Below are 21366 nucleotides of genomic sequence, written 5' to 3'. Positions count from 1 at the left end.
CAGCAGAAGAGTTTTTGACAAAGCTGTTCAATGAGATTCTCGAGGGACAAGATGCCTGAGGAATGGAGGAGAAGTTTGCTGGTAATAATTTTCAAGAATAAGGCAGATGTCCAAAATTGTGGCAATTACAGAGGAATAAAGTTATGACTCATTCAATGAAGATAAAGGAACAAGTTGTTGAAGCCAGACTGAGGTCAGAAGTGAACAGCACTATGGTTTCATAAACATTCAAGAAAATGTTCTAAAGATGCAATCACTGCATTGTGGATGTTGATAGAAAGGTCCAGAGAATATGAGAGGAGATGCTCTGTGTTTCTGTAGATCTAGAGGAAGCGTATGACATGATTCCTAAAGAGGCGCTGTGGTTCTGCATGAGGAAGTCTGGACAAACAGAGAAACATGTCACAGTGGTGAAGGACATGGATGTCAGACTGTGGTGAGGTGTGCTGCAGGAGGGACAGCGCAGTTCAAGGTGGAAGTGGGACTTCACTAAGGATGGGCTCTGAGCCTTTCCTGTTTCTGTGGGGATGGACAAGTTGATGACATGAATCTTCATATTCATGTTTGCAGATGACATTGTGATCTGTGGTGAGAGCAGAGAACAAGTGGAGGAATGAAGGCTGTAGAAAGACACAATGCATAATGAAGTGGAGACAAGAGGTTACAGGGAACAGAAATAAAGATAGTGAAAGATTTGAAGAACCTCGGCTCAACAGAAACGGGTCCAAGATGTGAAAGAGTTTTAGTGAGAATGAAAGGAAAGGTGAGCGACACGGTGGCAGTGATGAAGATGTTGAGCTTGTCTTTAGGAGAGACATGAATGTAGTCGGAAGACAGGGTTACATGGAGACGGACGACTCGCTGTGGGAACCTTTGAAGGGAAAAAGCCAAAAGGAAAAGAAGAGGTTAAACTCAGAGATATCTAAAAGAAAAACTCAATCATCCATATGTGCATATTCAAGTCCACAACATGAAAAATAACTCAATTTACATAAAGATTACAAGATTTTGTCACAATCTCAGTGAGACACCCTGAGCAGAACAATTACCATAAGATGAAATCCCTACAAACTAGCAGCAGCTGGTGGAACCTGCCTTTAATCACAGCAATCTGCAGTTATAATGCGATAGAAGCAATAACTGATTCAGCCGAGATGCACTTAGACATGATGGGATTTAGACTAAATCTGAGCAGGTTCCACTGGGTGACCCTGACCTTGACCCTGACCTTGACCCTGACCTTGACCCTGACCTTGACCCTGACCTTGACATAACCTCTAAGCCAAAAGAAAATACAGAAAGTGTTTTTATTCAGACCCAAAGGCTAGAACTGATTCTGATCTTGATTCTGATCCTGCTGAGCTTCAGATGTTTCTCGAGCTGCAGCTGATCTGAAAGTTCTGGTTTTAGTTTTACGGGTCAAATGGACTAAGTGTTCTGGTGCCTCTCAGACCCAAACAGCCCGGTTCCTCCTGTGTGACTGGGGGTTCTGTGGTTGGAATCAGAAACTAAATCCAGACTCCAGTTGAACGACGGTCACTCACAGCAAACCCGGGAGGCGGGGTGCCGGGAGGCGGGGTGCCAGGAGGCGGGTTGCCGGGAGGCGGGGTGCCGGTATCCGCGGCCCTTCCATTCAGACTCAGAACCGGACTTTTCACTCCGACCCAGAAAGTTCTGTAGCTTTGAACAAAGGAGGCTCTGCAGGAACGAGAAGAGAGAAGCACCTGAGGTCCAGACTGAGCTGCAGAACCGCAGCAGAACCTGGAAGGACCCATCTGAGCCTCACTGGAACTGGACCGCTCCAACGGTTCTGTCTCGGTCCGGCTGCCAGGTCACCTGGATGTTGCTCTTTGGAGAACCAGAGGAGTGGGAGACGGCAGAGTTCTGAGGACACAAACATTAGAGGTCTCTGATTCTGGTGATTCCTGGAGTTTCTGCAGAGTGATCTGGTTCTGGACCCTGGTTCTGGACCCAGGTCACTCCGTTTTTGGTACCATCAGGTTCCAGGTTCAGTCATGCATTTCAGTGCAGGTGGGAGGAGCACTCACGGGTTTCTGGAAGCAAGCGAGGAGCCGGGCCGGACCAGAACCCAGTAGAAACGAGCCCACAGCAGACCGGCCTCCCGGCTCTCTGGCCTCCAGCAGGAACCCGATAAATGGACCGGAACTCGGACCCTGGAGAGAGACTGGAGAACAGGAAGGCTGTCAGACTGGGACCAGAACCCCCAGTCCAGTAAAGATCCTGCTGTTCCATGATGGGAGGTTCTGGTTCTGTGGAACAGAACCCACAGCAACCAGAGGCAGGAGGAAGATCAGTGACGGACCACTTCCTGCTGCACACCGAGAAATATAAGATAATTGAGAAACAAGCGAACCGTCTGAGTTTTATTTTGAAAGGCAGAATACTGCTGAGTCACTACTGGGGTGGGGGAGAAGCTGGTTACCAGTGGACAGACAGGTTTCTGTTTGTAGAAAACGAACAAAAACCTAATTATGACATTTTGTCTAGAGGACCAGTCAAGTGTTTTCTACCTTTGAAGGCTCGGCGACTGACCTTTGACCTGTCCTCCATGCGCGGGGCCGCTCCGCTCCGCTCCCACGGTGAACGGCGCGGCGGCGGTCTGGGGAGCGGCGTGGTGGTTGGGGGTCATGTCCGCGCAGCTCTCCGACACCAAGCCTGAGGGTAGCAGCGAGCGGCAGGAGCGGCCCAGATCAGAACCAGCAGCAGCGCGATCCGCTTCATGATGCGCAGCAGCTCCAATGCTGCAGGAGAGGAGGAGAACGAATGAACGTAAGATGAGAGTTAGGAGAGGAAATAGACCAGGGGACGAATGTATGAACTGGGGAGCAATACAGGATATTTACAGCACCTTCGTTCGTCACACTCAGAAACTCCTCTACCAGCCATGAACCACCACGATGCTCCGCCTCCCATTTGTTCAGACCGGGATGATTTCAAATTAATTGTGCGGTTTGTCTGTAAAGCTACACTGTAACCATCAGCCGCTTGGCGTGTTCAGTCTGTCCTCTACCTGTATCAACACACCTGCAGCTCTGAACCTGCAGCTCTAAAGAAGAAAAGCTGCTGGACTGCAAGCATCGCGCCCTTCATTTTAAGGACGCTTATTGGTCCCCAAAATGATGAAAACCTGGATATTATCATCAATCAATAAAATCCCCTCTGGCCGAACTTGAAGAGTGGACTTTATGCTGCTAACACTTTCCTTTGGTCAACAACTCAGAGGCGGAAGTCAGAGCTTCTGGGAGAAGCTTTTCGCGATATGACCCTCTGTCTTTCAAACTGCTTTTCAGCATTATGGAAGAGGAGGATAACGCAATAAAAACACCAGAGAAAGTTTGTTTTGGTATGTGGCAAAACAATGGCCACCTGCGTGTGACGTGATGTCAGCTCCAAAGCTCTATAGCTCCAGTAGCATTTACAGTAGTGATAACTTCGTTAGCATTTTCAGTAGTAATAGCTCTGTTAGTGCTGCTTGTTTTTGACGTTTCTTCCAGCATCTGTATCGCTGTGACCGGTTTGGCAACAGTTGTGTAGAGTCCAGAATGGTGGTAACAGACACTGGACCTCCATGGACCCGGTTGGATCGGTGACACCCGGGCAGTATAGCTCCTGTTAGCATCTCCAAGAGCATCCAGCTCTGCCTGTCTCAGCGGCTGCACATCATTTAGTTTTAGCTTGTTAAGGTATTGATCGCCTTCATTGGTTCGGCTGGTATAAATGACCCAACGGGTTGTGGAGAAATGTCCAGGTCCAGATTTGGTCCTTCATTGTGTTCCACTCCGGCTCTCACACTGCGCTCTCCTTTCTCTCATGTACAAAATTATCCAGATTGCTCCTTTTATTTATTATTTCTTTTTTTTTTAGCATAGCCAACAGTGCCACAGTGTGGCATTATCTAAAATGAGACCAGTCAAAGATAAACAACTACTGGGGTAAAGTTATCCTTCCTGTGTTTACTTTGGTGACTCCAGTACAGAATGGACCTGATGACGTCATCAACCCATTGTGAAAAAATGCAGATCACCATGGATGAAAAATATAACAAAACATACTTTTTTAAAGTAATTATGAGTTTCAGCGTATCAAAAACTGCAATTTTTTAAGTAACAGGAAAATTGCAACAGAGTTGAACACAAATAGGCAACATGTTCAACTAAATCTGGATCCTTTTAAGATCTTGTTCAAGGTTCCCCTTTTTAACTTTGAACCCCCGCCCCCCAAAAGGTCTCTGCACGGCCCTGGTTTAAGGTTTGAAATGCGTGCACGTATTTTGCAAGGAAAGATTTGGGATTAACGGGTTAATTACCACTGAAAATAATCAGAAGCGTCACATTGCGAATAGAAAAAAATGCTCCAATGCTTAAATAAATCTAAGATACAAGATACCACCGAAAATCAAACAGAAAACAACCGTAAAACTGCCTAACCTTTTCTAAAAGGAAGCTAATAGTCGGCAGCATTTCGACTAATGGCAGTTAATGGCCACACGAACGGTAATTAGCATTTAAGCTAGAGGCCGTTAACCGTCACTTCTACTACCAGAAAAATCTCGAAATAGAATATATTCCAATAAAACACTGTCCTCAACCTACAAACACTTCTAACAATGTTACCTGTACATTACTGAGCACTTAACGCACCTGTGGAAGCAGAAATCGGTTTCTTCAGGAATGGCTTCACTGCGACGTTAACTTCACTGTTAACGCGCACACTGAGCTTCTTCTGTGAAATGCTTATGTGCTACTACTGCCATCTTCTGGCGGGGATTGGTATTGCACCAGAAACTTTTGTGAGCTTTGCACAGCGGAGGGCTGTCAGCAGGGTCTTCTTTGCTAGCCCTAAAAAATTGAGGTGAAATTTTTTTTAAATGTCTTAGTTATATTTAACTTTATAAATAAATACATTTTTTTCTATAAAGGAGTTATTTATTGGTGTTATTGAGTTTTCATTTTAAATTCCTACCTTGTAAAGTGCCTAAAACTTATGGAGGTAAATTTGTTTCACAATTGTTAAATAAAGAAAAATTAATCTCAAGTGAAAAAAATTAAATTGTATTCAAAAAGTTTGTTTAAAAAAATAAATTTATTAAATTATTAATTTAATAAATTTATAATTTATTAAATTAATAATTTAATAATTACTCTGCTAGCATCAACACACCTTTGTAGAGTTGCATTAAGCGTTGCAAAATACCAACTGTATCTGGAGGAAATATGTGTTAAAACCTGTTACCACAGCAGTCTGCCAATTCAGCAGAACAGCCCCCGATGTCCAATCAATTTTGCAGAGTCGTGTCAGCCAACACAACCCTACACATCCAGAATCTTAAGGAACCCAGGATGAATCTCATCCACGTGCCACCAAGGAGCTTTATAATCACCTCAATGACCTTGTCCCTAGAGATTGGAGCCCGACAGAGTCCCCAGGCTCAGCTTCCTCAATGGAAGGCATGTTGGCGGGACTGAGGAGGTCTTCGAAGTATTCTGCCCACAACAACCCGAGTCGAGGTCAGCAGCAGATCACCACCACTATAAACAGTGTTGGTACTGCACTGCTTCCCCCTCCTGAGACGCCAGATGGTGGACCAGAATCACCTCGAAGCTGTGCGGAAGTCTTTCTCCATGCCTCAGCAACCACCAGAGGCGCATGCCGCTTCACCTATCAGCTGCTTCTGGAGACCCACAGGAAATAAAGGCCCGATAGGACTCCTTCTTCAGTCTGACAGCATCCCTCACCAAAGGTGTCCACCAAGGGGTTTGAGGGTTGCCGCCACAAACTTGCGGCCACAGCTCCGATAAGCCGCCTGGGCAATGGAGGAACGGAACATGGTCCACTCAGACTCTATGTTTCCCACCTCCCCCGGAATGTGTTCAAAGTTCTGCCGGAGATGGGACTTAAAGCTCCGTCTCACAGGGGACTTCGCCAGACGTTCCAGCAGACCCTCACAACACGTTTGGGCCTGCCAGGTCTGACCGGCATCCTCCTGTTCACCGACCACCAGGTAGTGGTCAGTGAACAGTGCCTTTGCACTGGGCGCAGTGCCATTGCATGGGGGTGCAGGAAGTGGTATGGATGAATGAAAAAACAAAACAGTGCCTGACTAAGCATAATGGATAGGTTTTTGACGGGGCTCCCTAAACGTTGAAACACTGGGTTGCTGTGTTACAACTGCAACCCAGATTTGAGAAGATCTGCAGCAACGAGCAGGCTCAGCCAGCCACTGAAAAGCTGGGAGGATTAAAGTTATTTTGCACAACAAACCTTTATTTTAATTTCTTTTCCTCTGAGGGAGATGTTCATGTGTTAACCCCATTTTGCACAGAAGCTTTTTTTGTATTGATGATAGCAAAGTTGAATATTGTTCCAAATAAAAAAACATGTTTGAAATAACACTGACAGCAAAGAATACTCTTCTACAGTATAGAGCTAAAAGAAACTGTTGCACAAAAGTGTTTCACTGTAAAGATGGTTTGTAGTTTGTTTTGTTGATACCTGAAGTGTGAAATAAACTTCAATGGAGTTCGAAAACTAAATATATGTATAGGTTTATATAATTTGCATGCCCAGTTGATATTTTTTCTTTTTGGGGGGGATTTCATTGTAATCCATAGGGGGCCCAGAAGGAAATCTTTGGGAACTACTGGATTAGCGCAACTGGTGGAGATGTTGTGTAATTAAAGGGAGCAGATTGTGAGAATAAAAACTAAAAGATGGATGCTAAAAATTAGCCGGTTATACATGGATTCTGAATATTAAATAATGCTTATTTGACATGTAAATACATGTTTAATTCGTAACTGGGCTGATAAAGAGAATAAAGTTTTGTTTGTTAGCCTTGCTTGTCCTGATCCTCCTCACCTGTAGGTGGCGGTAATTCGCCACCTCGTTGTTTACGCCATTATCTCCACAACAAGAAGCAGCAGCACCAGCCGCAGACTCAGTTGGCCATTTGACTCCTCCAGATGGTCTAACTGGTCTTCTTGGTGGTTTTGTGTTATTTCCAGTAAAACCTGTCAGTCCATCTCAGTTTTCGGCCCTTGAGACAGGAGAACGTCACTGAGCGCGTCATGGCGGCCGACCGGCGCGAGGACAAAGGTAGGCCATTAGCTGTTAGCATTAGCATCACTGTGACGTATTTATTTATCTATCAAAATTGACCAAACACCCGCGAAATTCACAATATCTCTAACTGATATGTACAGCTGTCGGTGCACACAAGAGAATCACTGACCAGCAGCGGAGCTAAAGGTGCTAGCAGCTAATGGACGCTATTAGCATTAGCAACACGGCGGCGTCTTTGTTCCTGACGGCTTCAGTTCATCTGTAGAAAATGATCCGTTTCAAGAGGCGATTCTCTTTCTAAGGCGGTGTTTATAGCTTTCTCCAGGCTGGGGATCACTTGACATGGACCACCTAACCCGACATTGCCCCGCGGTAACACAACTTAATATATAATGCAACTTGAAATAAAAATATTAGCTTCTAATGTTTAGAAACTAATATAAACGTGAAAACAACAATTCACGTGTTGTTGTTTTCTTTGTTCATCCTAGTGAGAAGAGTGGCGTTTGGTAAATGTGACTGGCCACCACAAAGCCATGCAGACGCCGAGTTGGGTATTTTGAGTCATTTCCAGTGGGCTCCACTGTGGGCCCCTGAGGGCCAGTGGCATCCTGCATGTTTTAGTCTCTCCCTGGTTTAATGCATCTGGATACATTGATTTGCTGAGAAGTTTGTTACTAAAACCAGGGAGAGAATAAAACATGCAGGATGCAACCGGTCTCCAGGATGGACTCTGAAAGAATAGGTGATCAAATCGGTGATAATCAATACTTTCCCCAATATCAGCCAGAAGGCTCCGCTGTTTTAAGATTAGGGTTAGGGTTAGGGTCATTGACTCTTTGCTGAACGCTGTGGGTCAGTTTTTCATGAACTACTCAGATATTGTTTTCCTGCTGGACAAACTGAAGAACAACAGAGATAAACTTCATAAACGCAGCTGAGCTGCTGAGCAGCAGGACTTTCAACAAGGCTGTGAGTCTGTGCAGGACGGTGGTGGGGAAGACGGAGACTCGATGCACCCGCAGCTGCTGGAAGGCCTTTTCATTTTTCTAAGGACAAAACTTAAATATAAATGCCATGCAGTCTTATAAGTTAGGATGTGCATCCTGATGAGGCTTTCACAATAATAGTACATTTTGAAAATAATCAGGTTTTACCAGGTATAAAACATACAGAAAGATACAAATGTGCTAAAACATCAGTTGCCTCAGGAACCCTTCTGACGTCTCAGCTGGTTTCCTGAAACTTGAGCCTGGCTTTCTGCTTCGCTGCTCCCGTCGCCATGACGACAATCACTATATTCATTTTTTAGAGTTCAAAAAATGAACTTTTCAGTCATTTTATTTGATGGTTTAGATTTGCTCAGTGGTTGCCTACAGTTCAAAATAGTTACAAAATTCAGTAATATTTTCTGGAAGAATGATCACAGTAACAGTTTCCTTTTATTACAGGATCTTATGAAATGCTCAGAAACTTTAGATCTCATAATAATCAAAATGATATCGAACGCATAATAACTGAGCCAAATGAATCCTTGTCAGTGAAAGTTTGTATTTTTATTGGTCACTCCACAGCTGAACTGCATAAAGTTGTTACACACCAGACCAGATATGATGCGTTCTTAAATAGCTAACATATTTCTTTACTGTAAAATTAAACAATAAGACAGGTTTTAATTTATCTTCATATGTTTTTCTGTCTCGGCTGTGATTCTGCAGGTCACATGAAAAGATGTTCAGTGGGATTTCTGGGGGCTGTTGTGGAGCAGAGGGATCATATGTTACTGTATTGGCCGGTTAGCTGCAGCAGCTAGTGACAGGAGCCTTCACTGTGCATTGAGTCACGTCCACAGAGCCAGACGACTCAGTGCAGGATGAGCAGGAAGCCAAAATTGGCCCCGTATTTATGATCCAATTTGTATTTAAAGACTCAAATTAAAGCAGAAATGCTTGGATGTGTAAAAGATGTCTGTATTCTCTCTGAATGCAGATCTATAAACAGTCTGGTTTCTCTGTTTTAACCAGCATCACATGCTAACATTATATGCATGAACCCAGAGAGCACAGATTACACCAGGAACATCAAACATTTGAGACAAAAAGTGCATAAAACCCCAGAACCTTCATTTTCATGTTTTGATCATTAATAAGTGATCACCTGAATGCCTGCTGTGATTGGTTCGCTAAGTTAAGCACCTGCTGCACTCTGTCACACAGCAAAGTGCAGAGGTGGTTCATGTTAACTGAAAGTCTTCATATCTTTGAAAACATTTTGCTGGCTGTGAAGCGTGGCCTTTATCACAGCAAAGTGTCTGTTCTCCAGATTCTTTGCTTGATTGGGTGATTTTCCAGACCTCTGATATTCCTGACTCAGCGCGGCGTCCAACCCGCCAGACACTGACAGCACTCGATATTTACGTCCAGATAGATGCAGGAATATGAAGGAGAAAAGGTTCAGGAATTATTGCTGGAGACATGTCCCTGTCTGGACATGTCCTCACCATCCCTGAGAGGCTTTGAGTCCAGTCTCTGTCTCTCTGCGTCTCTTGGACATCCTCAGTGTCTCGGTTCTGTTTCAGACGGGGAACTGAACGTTCTGGAGGATCTGCTGACCGAAGCGCCGGATCAGGATGACGAACTCTACAATCCGGAGACAGAGCGCGATGTCAGCGACAAGAAAGGTACAGAACCTGAACTGCCTGGACTGTGTTCTGGTTCTGGGATCGGTTCAATCTGACCTCACACGATGCCACTGTAAGCGACGATGTGGCACACAGCAGAGGCTATGATGTCATTAGCCGGTCTTCTCTCTCAGGAGTGAAGAGGAAGAGCGAGCGATCGGACAGCCAGGATGTGAAGAGGCTCCGCCCCTCGTCAGGCCACGCCTCCTCCAGGTCCTTGGGAAGCGAGTGCTGAGCTCCAAGAAGGCGTCCAGCCCGCGCCGCCACGCCGCTGCCTACCATCACGAGTACTACGAGGACCGTAAAGGGCGGCGCGGGGCGCGAGAGGGCCCTCGGACTCGGGGCGCGGAGGACGGCCGACGCCGGGAATCGCAGCGTGGCGTGGAGGCTCTGAGCCGGGTAACGCCCCTCTCCCAGAGCGTGCCGCCTGCCGTTCACGCCGCAGCTCACTTCCTGTTTGTGTTTAGAAGCTGCGGCGCGATGAGAGGCCAGTGAGTCCCTCCCCTCATGGCGAAGACAACCAATCAGAGGAGGAGGTGGAGTACAGCTCAGAGCCAGCGTCGGGAAGCTCCTCCCCCGCCGGCTCGCACGGCGAAGACGAGGAGGAGGAAGAGGAGGAAGACAATCAGGAGGAAGAGGGGGAGGAGGGAATGGAGGAGGAAGAGGAGGAAGAGGAGGGAGAGAAGGAGGATGAAGATGAGGAGGATGAAGAATACGATGAGCGTCATGGCGACGGGAACGACTATGACACGCGCAGTGAGGCCGGCGACTCTCGCTCCGCCTCCTCCGTCAGTTTCTCCGACGGAGAGTCGGGACGCTCAGGCTCCGCCTCCGAAGCTTCAGGTAACAATGGCAGCGGCCGCCGTTCACTTCAGCAGCTGCAATCGATGCTGTGCTTTTATTCTGAAATCAGTGCTGTGCTTTTATTCTGAAATCAGTGCTGTGCTTTTATTCTGAAAGGGTCGGAGAAGAAGCGAGAGAAGCTGTCGTCCTCGGTTCGAGCCGTTCGGAAAGGAATGGAGAGTAAGAAACTTCCCGACCCGGCGGTACCGACCCGGCGGTACCGACCCGGCGGTTCCGATCCGCTGACTGAAACTCGCCTCTGTCGTTGCAGATCCCACCAGCAAGCTGCGCTACATCCTGCGGGAAGCCCGCTTCTTCCTCATCAAGAGCAACAACCACGAGAACGTTTCCCTGGCCAAGGCGAAGGTCGGTCCACGGCGCCCTCTGCTGGCGGCGCCCTCTGCTGGCGGCGCTGAAGCTGCCGCGCACTAATGTTGCTTCCTGTGCTCTGTCTCCATGGTGACCTGCCTTCAGGGCGTTTGGTCCACGCTTCCAGTCAACGAGAAGAAACTGAACGCCGCCTTCCAGTCGGCGCGCAGCGTCATCCTCGTCTTCTCCGTCAGGGAGAGCGGCAAGTTCCAAGGTACCTGCATCTGCTTCCCGATTCCTCCTCATCACTAAGACTTCCTGTTTACATGGCTCTGACTTCCTGTTTACATGGCTCTGACTTCCTGTTTTTTGCAGGTTTCGCTCGCCTGTCATCAGAGTCGCATCATGACGGTTCTCCGATCCACTGGGTTCTTCCTGCCGGGATGAACGCCAAGATGCTGGGCGGAGTCTTCAAGATCGACTGGCTCTGCAGGTCAGCTGCTTCCAGAACCTGGACCGACCGCGTTCTGGTCGGACCCGGTTCTGACAGCCCTGTGTTGCAGGAGAGAGCTGCCCTTCATCAAGACGGCTCACCTGTTCAACCCCTGGAACGACAACAAACCCGTGAAGATCGGACGGGACGGCCAGGTGAGCGCCTCCGGTCCGGTTCTGGTTCCGGCTCTGGTCCCGGTTCTCCAACCGTGCGCTCTGTTGCAGGAGATCCAGCCGAAGGTGGGCGCCCAGCTGTGCGCCCTGTTCCCACTGGACGAGAGCGTGGACGTGCACCACGTGGCGCGGCGCGTGCGTCAGAAGGGCCAGACGCCGTCAGAGCTGCGGCCACGCGGCCGCCCACCGCAGCGCGAGCCGGGAAGGTTAGCCAATCACCGAGCTCCTCCCCCCGCTTCCTGTTCTGCCGCCGCATCGTGGCGCCACCTGCTGCGGACCATGGACACGGCGCCGCTTTGTTGTTGCGCCATTCTGGTTGAAGCTTTGAGTCAGGCAGGAAGTAGTTCCCCGGCGGCGTGATGAGGTCACCAGATTGAGGAGTTGATGTGTGATTGGAGCGCTGCCTGCTGCTGATGATGGCGGCGGCGGCGGCAGAGCGGCGCAAGATGGAATTTCTCTCATGATGAAATTTTGTCTTTGCAGGAAGTTGTTGGCGGGTAGTCGGACTGTGGCTGACCTTTCAGAATAAAAGGACGATGGACTGATGGGGGGGAGGGGGGTGGAACTGTTTTGGCTTTGAGCAGGTGGGCGGGGCTGGGGGCGGGGCTTCCTGGCTTTCTGTGAGGTAAATCACAGAAAACGAAGGACTTTTGGACTGACAGCAGGGCCCCCCCACCTGAAGGACAGTGTTGTCCCCCCTCCCCCCTGCTGGGGCAGACTGTGGGGGCAGGGGGGCCGATGGACTGATCTGGCGCCGGGGGGAGGAGCCGACGGACGCCGGAACGCCCTGATTGGTTGCTTGTGTTCAGGACTGTTGGTATGGAGGGGGCGGGGCTCGGGCTCAATGGGGCGGGGCTTTCGGTGTTGCTTAACAGGACTGCACCATCATCATCACCATCACCCTTTCAAAATAAGAGGGTCTGTAATGGACGTGATGAGGAACTGTTTGTTAGTTGTCCCTAACGGCTCCAGCAGCGGTATGTCGCCCTCCAGAGGCTTCTTCTGTTTCCTTCCTGTGTGAGTGAGAGTGTGACTAGAGCCAGGGTCAGAACCAGAACCCACCCGACCCGCAGGACCGCCGCTGGGAGGACGTTAACCTGAGCGCAGGTCTGTGGACCGGGTAACTGTCGCCATGGTGACAGGATCAGAGCGGCAGCAGGTAACGTACCAGGGTTCAGCACCATGACGACGACAGCAGCAGCACCTGGCTGCTCTGACCCCGCCTCCCCGGTCAGGTGCCTGCAGACATCGCTCAGGGAATTCTGTACCTGCCTCGATGTGTGTGAGGCTGAGTGTGTGTGTGTGTGTGTGGTTTTGTCCGCGTGTGTGTGTCTTAATTGTGGACTTGTTCATGTAGGCGTCGACCTGAAGAGTATGACCTTCACGGCAGGAAGCGACCGCGAGCCGACGGCCCGCCTGACTTCAACCAGCGGCCAGGTGCAGATCACCTGTTCACCTGCCTGCTAGCATGCTAGTTTAGCTCTAATTAGCTCAGCCTCTTCACCTGTCATTAACTGTTACTCATCACCAGGGTTCATCCCGGACCTCCGGAGCCAGCCGGTGGACAGGTGAGACTCTCCTGGCGGTGGGCGGGGCCTCGGTTTCAGGTAGAAAATAAAACGTGATGTTTCTTCATGCAGGAGATTCTCCAGCGTTAGACGAGACGTCTTCCTGAACGGGGTGAGTTTGGGGTGTGGCCTCTGCGGCGTGCTGTCGGCGCACTCACCTGTGTGACATCTACCTGTGTTCACCTGTTTCAGTCCTACGACTACATGAGGGACTACCACCACAACGTGGGGCCCCCGGCTCCCTGGCAGACTCTGGTATGGTTCTTGTTTCTGATTGGGTCAGTCATGCTAACTTGCTGAGCTACCTCACCGAGCAGGTGCACCTGGAGGCGGGGCCAGGGCCGTTCTCTGTTCGGATCCAAAGTTTTACTGCTTTAGACTTGACCAATCAGAGAGGAGTTAAACTAGAGCGTTCTGATTGGTTGTCATGAGGCGCCCACTGACGGAACCGGTTCTAAGCCCCACCCCCGACCCACTGATCCTTCCCGTTTGTGTGGACAGGCGGCGTACCCCGGCGTGGAGCAGCAGCCCCCCACCACCCGCCCTACTACCACCACAGCCACCCCCCGCCGCCCCCCCACCAGGCCTTCCACCACCACCACCCCTCCCTGCCCCCACACGAGGCTCCGCCCCCTCGCTTCAGAGACAAGCAGCGCGTGCCGCAGCATCGCGCCTTCGCGTCCAGCCCGGTGAGTTCTGATCTGGTTCTAAAGTGACTGGAAACCTTCTGGGTCTGACTTCCTGTTTCCTGTCCTGCAGCACGACTACGACATGCGAGTGGACGACTTCCTGCGGCGTACGCAAGCAGTGGTGAGCAGCCGGCGTGAGCGTGAGCGACAGCGAGAGCGCGGCGGGCCGCGGCGAGACCGCGAGCGAGAGCGGGCGAGGGACAGAGACAGGAGAGAGAGAGGGACAAGGAGAGGGGACGGTACCGCAGGTGATCTCACGGAACTGACCGCTCTTATTTTGACAGTCTGACTTCCCCTTCATTTTCAAATTATGTATAAATAGCTGCAGGATGACATCATCAGTGTTTGCGTCAGTTTCTTCAATAAAGTTTCTTTGGTCAAACTTTTAATTTGATACAAACTTTTTATGGTGACTTCATTTCCCAGAATGCTCTGTCAGTCTGCAGCCTGGGTGCCAACAGTAGGCCGTGGCTTTCCAAGGGTCACATGACACAAACGATAGTGATTTTATTGTGAAAGGTTGGATGTTTCCTGTTGGATCCTTCATATTAAAAGTTTTTTAATGTTCCGCTTGAAACCTGCCTATTTTGTCACTTCCTGTTTGATGTCCTGCTGATTGGCTGCTCAGAGGGGGCGGAGCCTGAGACTCCTTCCTGCTAAATGATGTTGATGATCCGGATCACAACCACCTCAGCGGATCTCAGTCCAGAACTGTAGACCCAGCAGAATCAGAACATCCGACCCACATTAAGTGGGAACTCAGAACCTTGAAAAGAGTCCAAATGCAAGTTTCAAATGAGAAAGCACTTCGACCCAGTTCTTTTGGACCCGGTTCAGCAACCAGACCTACTGGGGGCATGTGACCTAATATAGATAACTCAGAACCGACAGGTTGGACCCGGTTCTTTATTATTGAAGAAATCTGAAAACCATCTAAAACTTCTGGGAGTATGAATACCTTTGGGCTTTGTAAGAAAAGCTGGACCGGGGTAAGAGGTCCAGAACCTCGTCAGAGGTCCAGAACCTCAGTGGTTCTGAAAGGTAGAAAGGTCGTGTTTGGCCCTACTGGAACTGGATGACGGGGTTGGTCGGTTCCGCTCCTTTCAAACAGAATCAGAACCTGGTTCTGTTCGGTTTGAAACCCACCTCCGACTGCAGGTTCTTCATGTTGACCATTTGAACGAGTTAGTGACGTCATCGCGGCTCGGTTCGCAGCTCTGAGGTTCTGATCCGGTTAGCATCATTCAGAACCCGCCGGGGCTTTTGCTTTGAAGGGACCGGAAAGGGCTCCGAAGGTTACAGCAGCTTCCGGTTTCTCTGGAGCCGCAGCTCCACGTCAGGGAGAAGTAGAGCCGACACAAACCCACCGAACCGAACCGAACCGTGGCACCATGGCGGACGAGGCCACGCGCAGAGCCGTGTCGCAAATCCGCTCCTGAAGACGCACGCGGGCCCGCGGGAGCGCGCACTGTGGCCGCAGCGGCTGAAGGAGGAGTACCAGGCTCTGATCCGGTTCGTGGAACAGAACAAGGCCGCCGACAACGACTGGTTCCGGCTGGAGTCCAACCCGGACGGCACGCGCTGGACCGGGACTTGCTGGTTCGTCCACGAGCTGCTGCGCTACGAGTTTCGCGTGGAGTTCGACATCCCGGTGACGTACCCGGAAACAGCGCCGGAAGTAGCGGTTCCGGAGCTGGACGGGAAGACCGCCAAGATGTTCCGAGGCGGGAAGATCTGCCTGACCGAACACTTCGCCCCGCTGTGGGCGCGCAACGTGCCGCTTCGGGCTCGCGCACCTCATGGCGCTCGGGCTCGCGCCTTGGCTGGCCGTGGAAATCCCGGACCTCATCAGCAAAGGTCACGTGGTCCACAAGGAGAGGCCGCGTGACGTGGCTGAGTGACGTCAGAGGGGTGGCATATGAACAGGGTTCCGGTTCTGGAACTGTCAGCTGGAACCAAAGTTCCACAGAAATAACACTTCCGGTTTCTGCTGTGACATTGTAATTGTTCAGAAAATAAAGTTCCGGTTTCGAGTGTCTGTCTGGTTCTGTTACTGCACACCGGGTCATGCAGGATCCTCAGATGGTTCTGGAGTTCTTTAATCTGTTCAGTTTCTGGTTAACAGAACCAGCACCACTCTAGGAACCGGGCCTGGTTCTGGATCTGCAGGTTTTTTCCTCGGTCAGGTTCTGAGTCCTGGTTCAGAGCGAAACTGAACCTGGATCTTGAAATCACACGGTTCTGGTTTTTTCACACAGAAGTAGCAGTGTAGCGACCAGTCTGTTGAAGGTCCAAACTTTCTGATTGGTTCTGAAATCAATGGGATCTGGAAAAGGAACCCATAAGGTTCTGAGAACTGGGCCCAACCCGCCTTAGCATGAACGGAGGTTCCTGATTGGTGGAACCCGACTGTTCCACCAATAATAATAAGAGAATAATAATGAGCAGCAGGAGGCGCTGGTTCCCCAACAGTTTTATTTAACCTGTTTGACAGACAGTAGCAGCTGCTCAATACACCTGGATAAGCCCCGCCCACTCCGCTACAGGCCACACCCCATTTTCTATCACGTTGCTAGGCGATGACTTCCAGTCCCAGCTCTTCACGGGGACGCTCCAGGTGGCGCCATAGTTCGCCATCACGTAGTCCAGTGTTTCACATGGAACACGAACTTTGACCTCTAGAAGCTCCGCCCAGCACAGGGAGAATGAAGGGAAGAGGTACCTAGAGAAGAAGAAGAAATATGAACTTCTGCTGACTTGAGAACCAGAACCAGAGGCTTTTAAGGTTCTGGATCGGGCCGGTTCTGTTAGAGCAGGGGTGTCGAGCTCCAGTCCTGTAGGGCCGCTGGCCTTCCTGCAGGTTCTAACGAGCCACAGGTACGAAACACAGGAATGAAACGGCCTCGTGACCTCGCCGTCTGCAGGGCAGCCCAGCGGCTCCAGGACTGAACTTTAACCCCTGTGTTAGATGGACATGGAGACAAACAGGAAGTAGAACTCTTACTTGAACTTCCTGCCGCTCTTCGCCTGCGTTCCTCCGTTCCACACGACGTCTCCGTCTCTGTAGAAGAAGAAGATGTCCAGTTTGACGTCTTCGCCCAGGAAGGACAGCTCCAGACTGTCCCACCTGCTCTTCAAAATAAAAGCAGACCACCCTTCAGTCTAAACCCAACCGACCGGGTCCGACTGAGAACAGAACCAGGACCTTTCCAAACTGGTGTTTGAGCGACATCCCGGCATCGCGGAACGCCGCCGTGATTTGGGCCGGAAGTCAGAGATGAAGATCCCGATATCGACGTCCCGGCTGTAGGAGATGACGCCGCACTGCCGGACCACCCTGCAGGGGGCAGCAGAGCCAGAGGAAAGGTGATGCGGCCGGCCCAGTGGTTCTGGTGGGGCGGGAACCGAAGTTACCTAGACAGGTGCCGCTGCTGATCCAGAACGGGACGTCCAGCCGGTCCAGGGTCTGCGCCGCAAGCCTCAGCAGCGCCTTCGCTTTCCTCCGGAACTCCACCGCCGCCGCGGACGAGTCGTCTGGGTAGAGCTGCGCACAGAGAGATAGAGAGAGAGATCAGATGACTCCGCACCTGGCTCACCTCAGAACCCACCTGCAGGAAGCTGTGGGCGTCATGGTAACGGCACTCCAGGAACCGGGCCTCCTGCCGCTGCGCCAGGAAGCGGGAAATGTTGCGCGGGACGCGAACGTCCAGGCCGTCCACGACCGTCAGCAGCAGTTCCGGCCTGCAGGGGGCGACACAGAAGTGATGTCACATCCAGGTGACGTCACAGTAACATGACCCCCACCTGAAGGCGCTGACCTATCGTAGGCCCCGGCATGGCGCCCATAGTCCAGCAGCCTGAAGGGGGCAAAGGTCGGGTCCGCGGTAGCCTTGAGGCGCAGGGCGCCGTGCCACAAGTAGCCCCCGCTGCGCTCGTACAGCAGCACCACCTGCAGACAAGGACAGCTACTGCAGCAGCCCGACACCGTCCAGAACCAGAACCGGCAGCACCTGAACCCACATGTATAATGTAACCGTGGAGACGGAACAGGAAGTGCAGCGGGATCTCTTCTCCTGACAGGGTGTCCAGGCTGGCCAGTCGGGGGTCGCGACCTCTCACCTCCAGCAGCTGGAAGCCCTTCTGCTCAGCAGCCAATAGGAAGCCAGGCTGCACAGAGACGGAGGCGTCAACAGGAAGCTGTGTTCTCCGTCAGGAAGCCGGAGCCTGAAGGCGGCGCACTCACGCTGAGCTGCCATTGGCTAGCCGACAAAGCGAAGGACGTGATTGGCCGGCCGGTGCACAGGAAGCTGCAGTGCGGCTCACGCATCCCCAGGTCCTGCTGCCGCAAAGCATCCTGGGAGAGCAGAGCGAGCGCGGCGCTGTCGGCCAGGAACAGCGGCATCCGGAAGAACTGGGCCAGCGCCAAGAACTTCTTCAGGTTCTGCTGCAGATAGAGAAAACCGGGTCAGGGTCTGGTGGAGCCGGACCGGGTCGGCGCCGTTTCTGACTCACCCATTGGACCTGGCTGGACGTCACATGACCTGCGGGGTCCAGCAGGTGGAGGCCCCGTTCCTGCAGAACACACAGAACCGTTAGTCCGGGTCCAGTTGATGATCAGACCAGGTCTCTCTGAACTGAACCCGTCTGAGGGTCCAGAACTCTCACTCCACTGGCAAAGGTCCGACTATGGTTCTGCACCAGAACCAGGACTGACTCAGTTACAGAGCTAGGACTTCCTGCTGCCAACCCGTTTGGGTCCGCGTTCAGTCCTGTAACCGGGTCAGAACTTTGGGTTGTTCACTTGTTAAATAAAAGGGTTCAATTAAAATGATCTGGGCTTTGACTACCATCCCAGGATTCCTAAGCCTGTCCTTTTGGTTCTGCTGGTACCTTTTGGGTCGGATTTTCAGGTTGGTTCTCAATTTGCCTCTGGTCCGCGGGCACCCCCTAGTGGTCAGCGAGGTACTGCAGGTAAACAAACTGTTTATTTGGTGTGGCGACAGCGAGGCGCAGCATCTTAAATCAAATGATTTATGTCTGTCGACTGGTGCGAAAAAAAAGTTACAAATAAACCTAAAATGTTAGAGCATCAGCAGTGAAGCCAGAGACGGTTTTGATTTCCATCAGTGGTTCGGACTGTTCATGCTTTTATTGTGGCAGTCTCATTTACTAACAGCGCCACCTTCACATGAGGAGGAACAAAGACAGCGAGTCTCATGTTTTCATGTCAGGTCGTGTTGTTGTTGCAGGACGGGATTCAGAGAAGTCGGTTTTTGTTCAACTAAACATCAATTTGATAAATCAGCTCTGATATATATAAACTAAATATTTTTATACCCGTTATAATCTGAAAATCTACAGATTATTTTGTCTCTGAAAACTTCTCCTGTATTTCACTGGCAGCAGCTTGAGTTTTTCCTTCCACACAATTACTAAGGGTTTATTCACAGCAGATGTCCGGTGGACTCGGTTCTATTAGGGACTAAAGTTGTTACCTTTTCAGAACTGTAGTTCGCATTCACACTGCACTGAAACTAAGTGAAAAAGCTGTTCCCCCCGTCGCCTGTGGGGGCGCTGCACCTACAACTACTGAAGGAATCGACTCCAACCCTCTGAAGAAGACCAGCCACTTTCTTCTTCACAAAAAGGAAACGGAGCGGTGTCAGATTTTAGGATTTCTTCACTGATCTACATTATTAGTTTGTTGATGGAGCAAAACTAAACCATCTGGAGCAGGAATCACAGAACGATGGCAGCGCCTTTATTTCTGATAGATATAAACAGTTTATAGATATAAATCTGTAAACAGTTTATAGATATAAATCTGTAAACAGTTTATAGATATAAATCTGTAAACAGTTTATAGATATAAATCTGTAAACAGTTTATAGATATAAATCTGTAAACAGTTTATAGATATAAATCTGTAAACAGTTTATAGATATAAATCTGTAAACAGTTTATAGATATAAATCTGTAAACAGTTTATAGATATAAATCTGTAAACAGTTTATAGATATAAATCTGTAAACAGTTTATAGATATAAATCTGTAAACAGTTTATAGATATAAATCTGTAAACAGTTTATAGATATAAATCTGTAACAGTTTATAGATATAAATCTGTAAACAGTTTATAGATATAAATCTAATATAAATCCGGGTCTGGTTTCTGTCAAGATGCAGGAACTAAGCAAATTGCTCCATCCTGTTTGATGATGATGATCAAACATTCAGGTAATTAGTTCAGTTTTTTTTTATTAAAGGGTTAAAAATGACAGCGGCTGCAGAGCGCCATGGCAACGGGACAATAAGCTGATCAAATGTAAAACAACTTCAGATCATTTATATTTTGCTTTTCCTTGCTTGGTGTCGGCACGCAAACCCGTCGATATGACAACTGAGAGCAATATATTACCCAGAATGCCCTGCACCGTCGCTAACTTCCTGCTGCTGAAGCGTCTCTGGTCAGTTGCATTCAGACCGGTTTAGAGTCCACTAGAACCGGACCGAGACAGTTCGGTTTTAAGTCAATCCAAACTTGCATCCAGGGCTTCCGAGACAAACGGACCGGAGTCTGATTCTGGTCCTGGGTTGGTCTGAACGCATCAGCTGCAAAATATCATCTCAGCCAACAGCGCCCCCTGTGGGCCAGCGAGTTGAGGAGGAGTTCATGCCTCCACCTCTACCGTGCAGGAACCAACAGAACTGTTCTGATCGGTCCAAATTCCTCAAACAGAAGAGGGGGTGAGGCTGAGGATCTGGACCGGAACCAGAACCAACCGGAACCAGCTGTTCTGCATCAGGTGACCCATTCAGGTGAACACGGACTCTCTTTAACACAGCACATCTTACCTGAGCGGGGAGTCCCGCCCCTCACCTTGCTGACGTAGTTCCGGTAGTAGTAGAGCTGCAGCAGCAGGAAGGTGCAGCTGCAGGCGAGCAGCAGCACAAACACGAAGGTTCGGTTCACACGAGGCATCCGGGACCGAGCCGTTCATGACGTCACTACCGAGCTGACCTAACGCGGCGACGGCTGGAAACAGTCCGGCGCCATCTTTAATGTTCAGCCGAGAAGAAGCTGCTCATTTCCTGCCAGCCCCTTCACAGTAAAAGTCCCGCCTTCCTGTTTGAAAAGAGTGACTTCATTCATCAAATGACTGAATTCTGCTGAGCTGGACCCAGCCGATCAGAACCGACTCTGGTTCTGATCCAACACGCAAAGGAACGGCTGGTGGGTTATAAATACATCTATTCATTTCAGTAACAGAGAAATTGTCTCAAAATACCTGAGGAGGAGTTATGGATCTATAATCCATAAGCATCTTTGGATGGTTTTATCTGTTTGATTAATGAAACGCAGAAAGAAAATGACTGTGCATCTCAGTTTGTTTGTAAATATGTGGTCATCTACACAAATATGACGAAATGACAAATTAAAATTTCACACAATTTCTACAGATGTTACATTTCTACACACAGATTTTTTAACTTCACCCTCATAAATCTGATAATTAGGAATCCAAAC

The 21366-nt window shown here is 49.8% G+C and overlaps 2 protein-coding genes and 1 pseudogene across 2 annotated transcripts; 2 read left to right on the top strand and 1 right to left on the bottom strand.

Annotated features, from left to right (window-relative positions):
• The first annotated feature begins 6915 nt into the window (after window positions 1–6915).
• On the top strand, window positions 6916–14415 carry LOC129356962 (YTH domain-containing protein 1-like). The gene is given in 19 exon segments (XM_055026496.1): window positions 6916–7116; window positions 9662–9763; window positions 9898–9978; window positions 9981–10162; window positions 10231–10606; window positions 10724–10786; window positions 10878–10972; window positions 11081–11189; window positions 11291–11408; window positions 11479–11563; window positions 11633–11787; window positions 12939–13018; window positions 13113–13149; window positions 13222–13261; window positions 13342–13404; window positions 13651–13675; window positions 13678–13838; window positions 13909–14046; window positions 14049–14415. Coding segments are annotated over 19 exon segments (1980 nt in total). The 5' UTR covers window positions 6916–7088; the 3' UTR covers window positions 14091–14415.
• Window positions 14416–15102: 687 nt separating this feature from the next.
• On the top strand, window positions 15103–15818 carry LOC129356961 (ubiquitin-fold modifier-conjugating enzyme 1-like; annotated as a pseudogene).
• A 489-nt stretch (window positions 15819–16307) lies between these two features.
• Window positions 16308–20924, bottom strand: LOC129356956 (ribitol-5-phosphate transferase FKTN-like). The gene is given in 11 exon segments (XM_055026492.1): window positions 16308–16560; window positions 16843–16970; window positions 17038–17099; window positions 17102–17170; window positions 17247–17382; window positions 17447–17579; window positions 17657–17787; window positions 17859–18005; window positions 18082–18282; window positions 18351–18410; window positions 20719–20924. Coding segments are annotated over 11 exon segments (1383 nt in total). The 5' UTR covers window positions 20821–20924; the 3' UTR covers window positions 16308–16346.
• Between the last annotated feature and the right edge of the window lie 442 nt (window positions 20925–21366).

The sequence above is a fragment of the Poeciliopsis prolifica genome, unplaced genomic scaffold (genome assembly GCF_027474105.1).
Source record: "Poeciliopsis prolifica strain line A6 unplaced genomic scaffold, Auburn_PproV2 SCAFFOLD212, whole genome shotgun sequence".
In the NCBI taxonomy this organism is placed as follows: Eukaryota; Metazoa; Chordata; class Actinopteri; order Cyprinodontiformes; family Poeciliidae; genus Poeciliopsis; species Poeciliopsis prolifica.
This window is presented reverse-complemented; position numbering and strand designations above follow the sequence as displayed.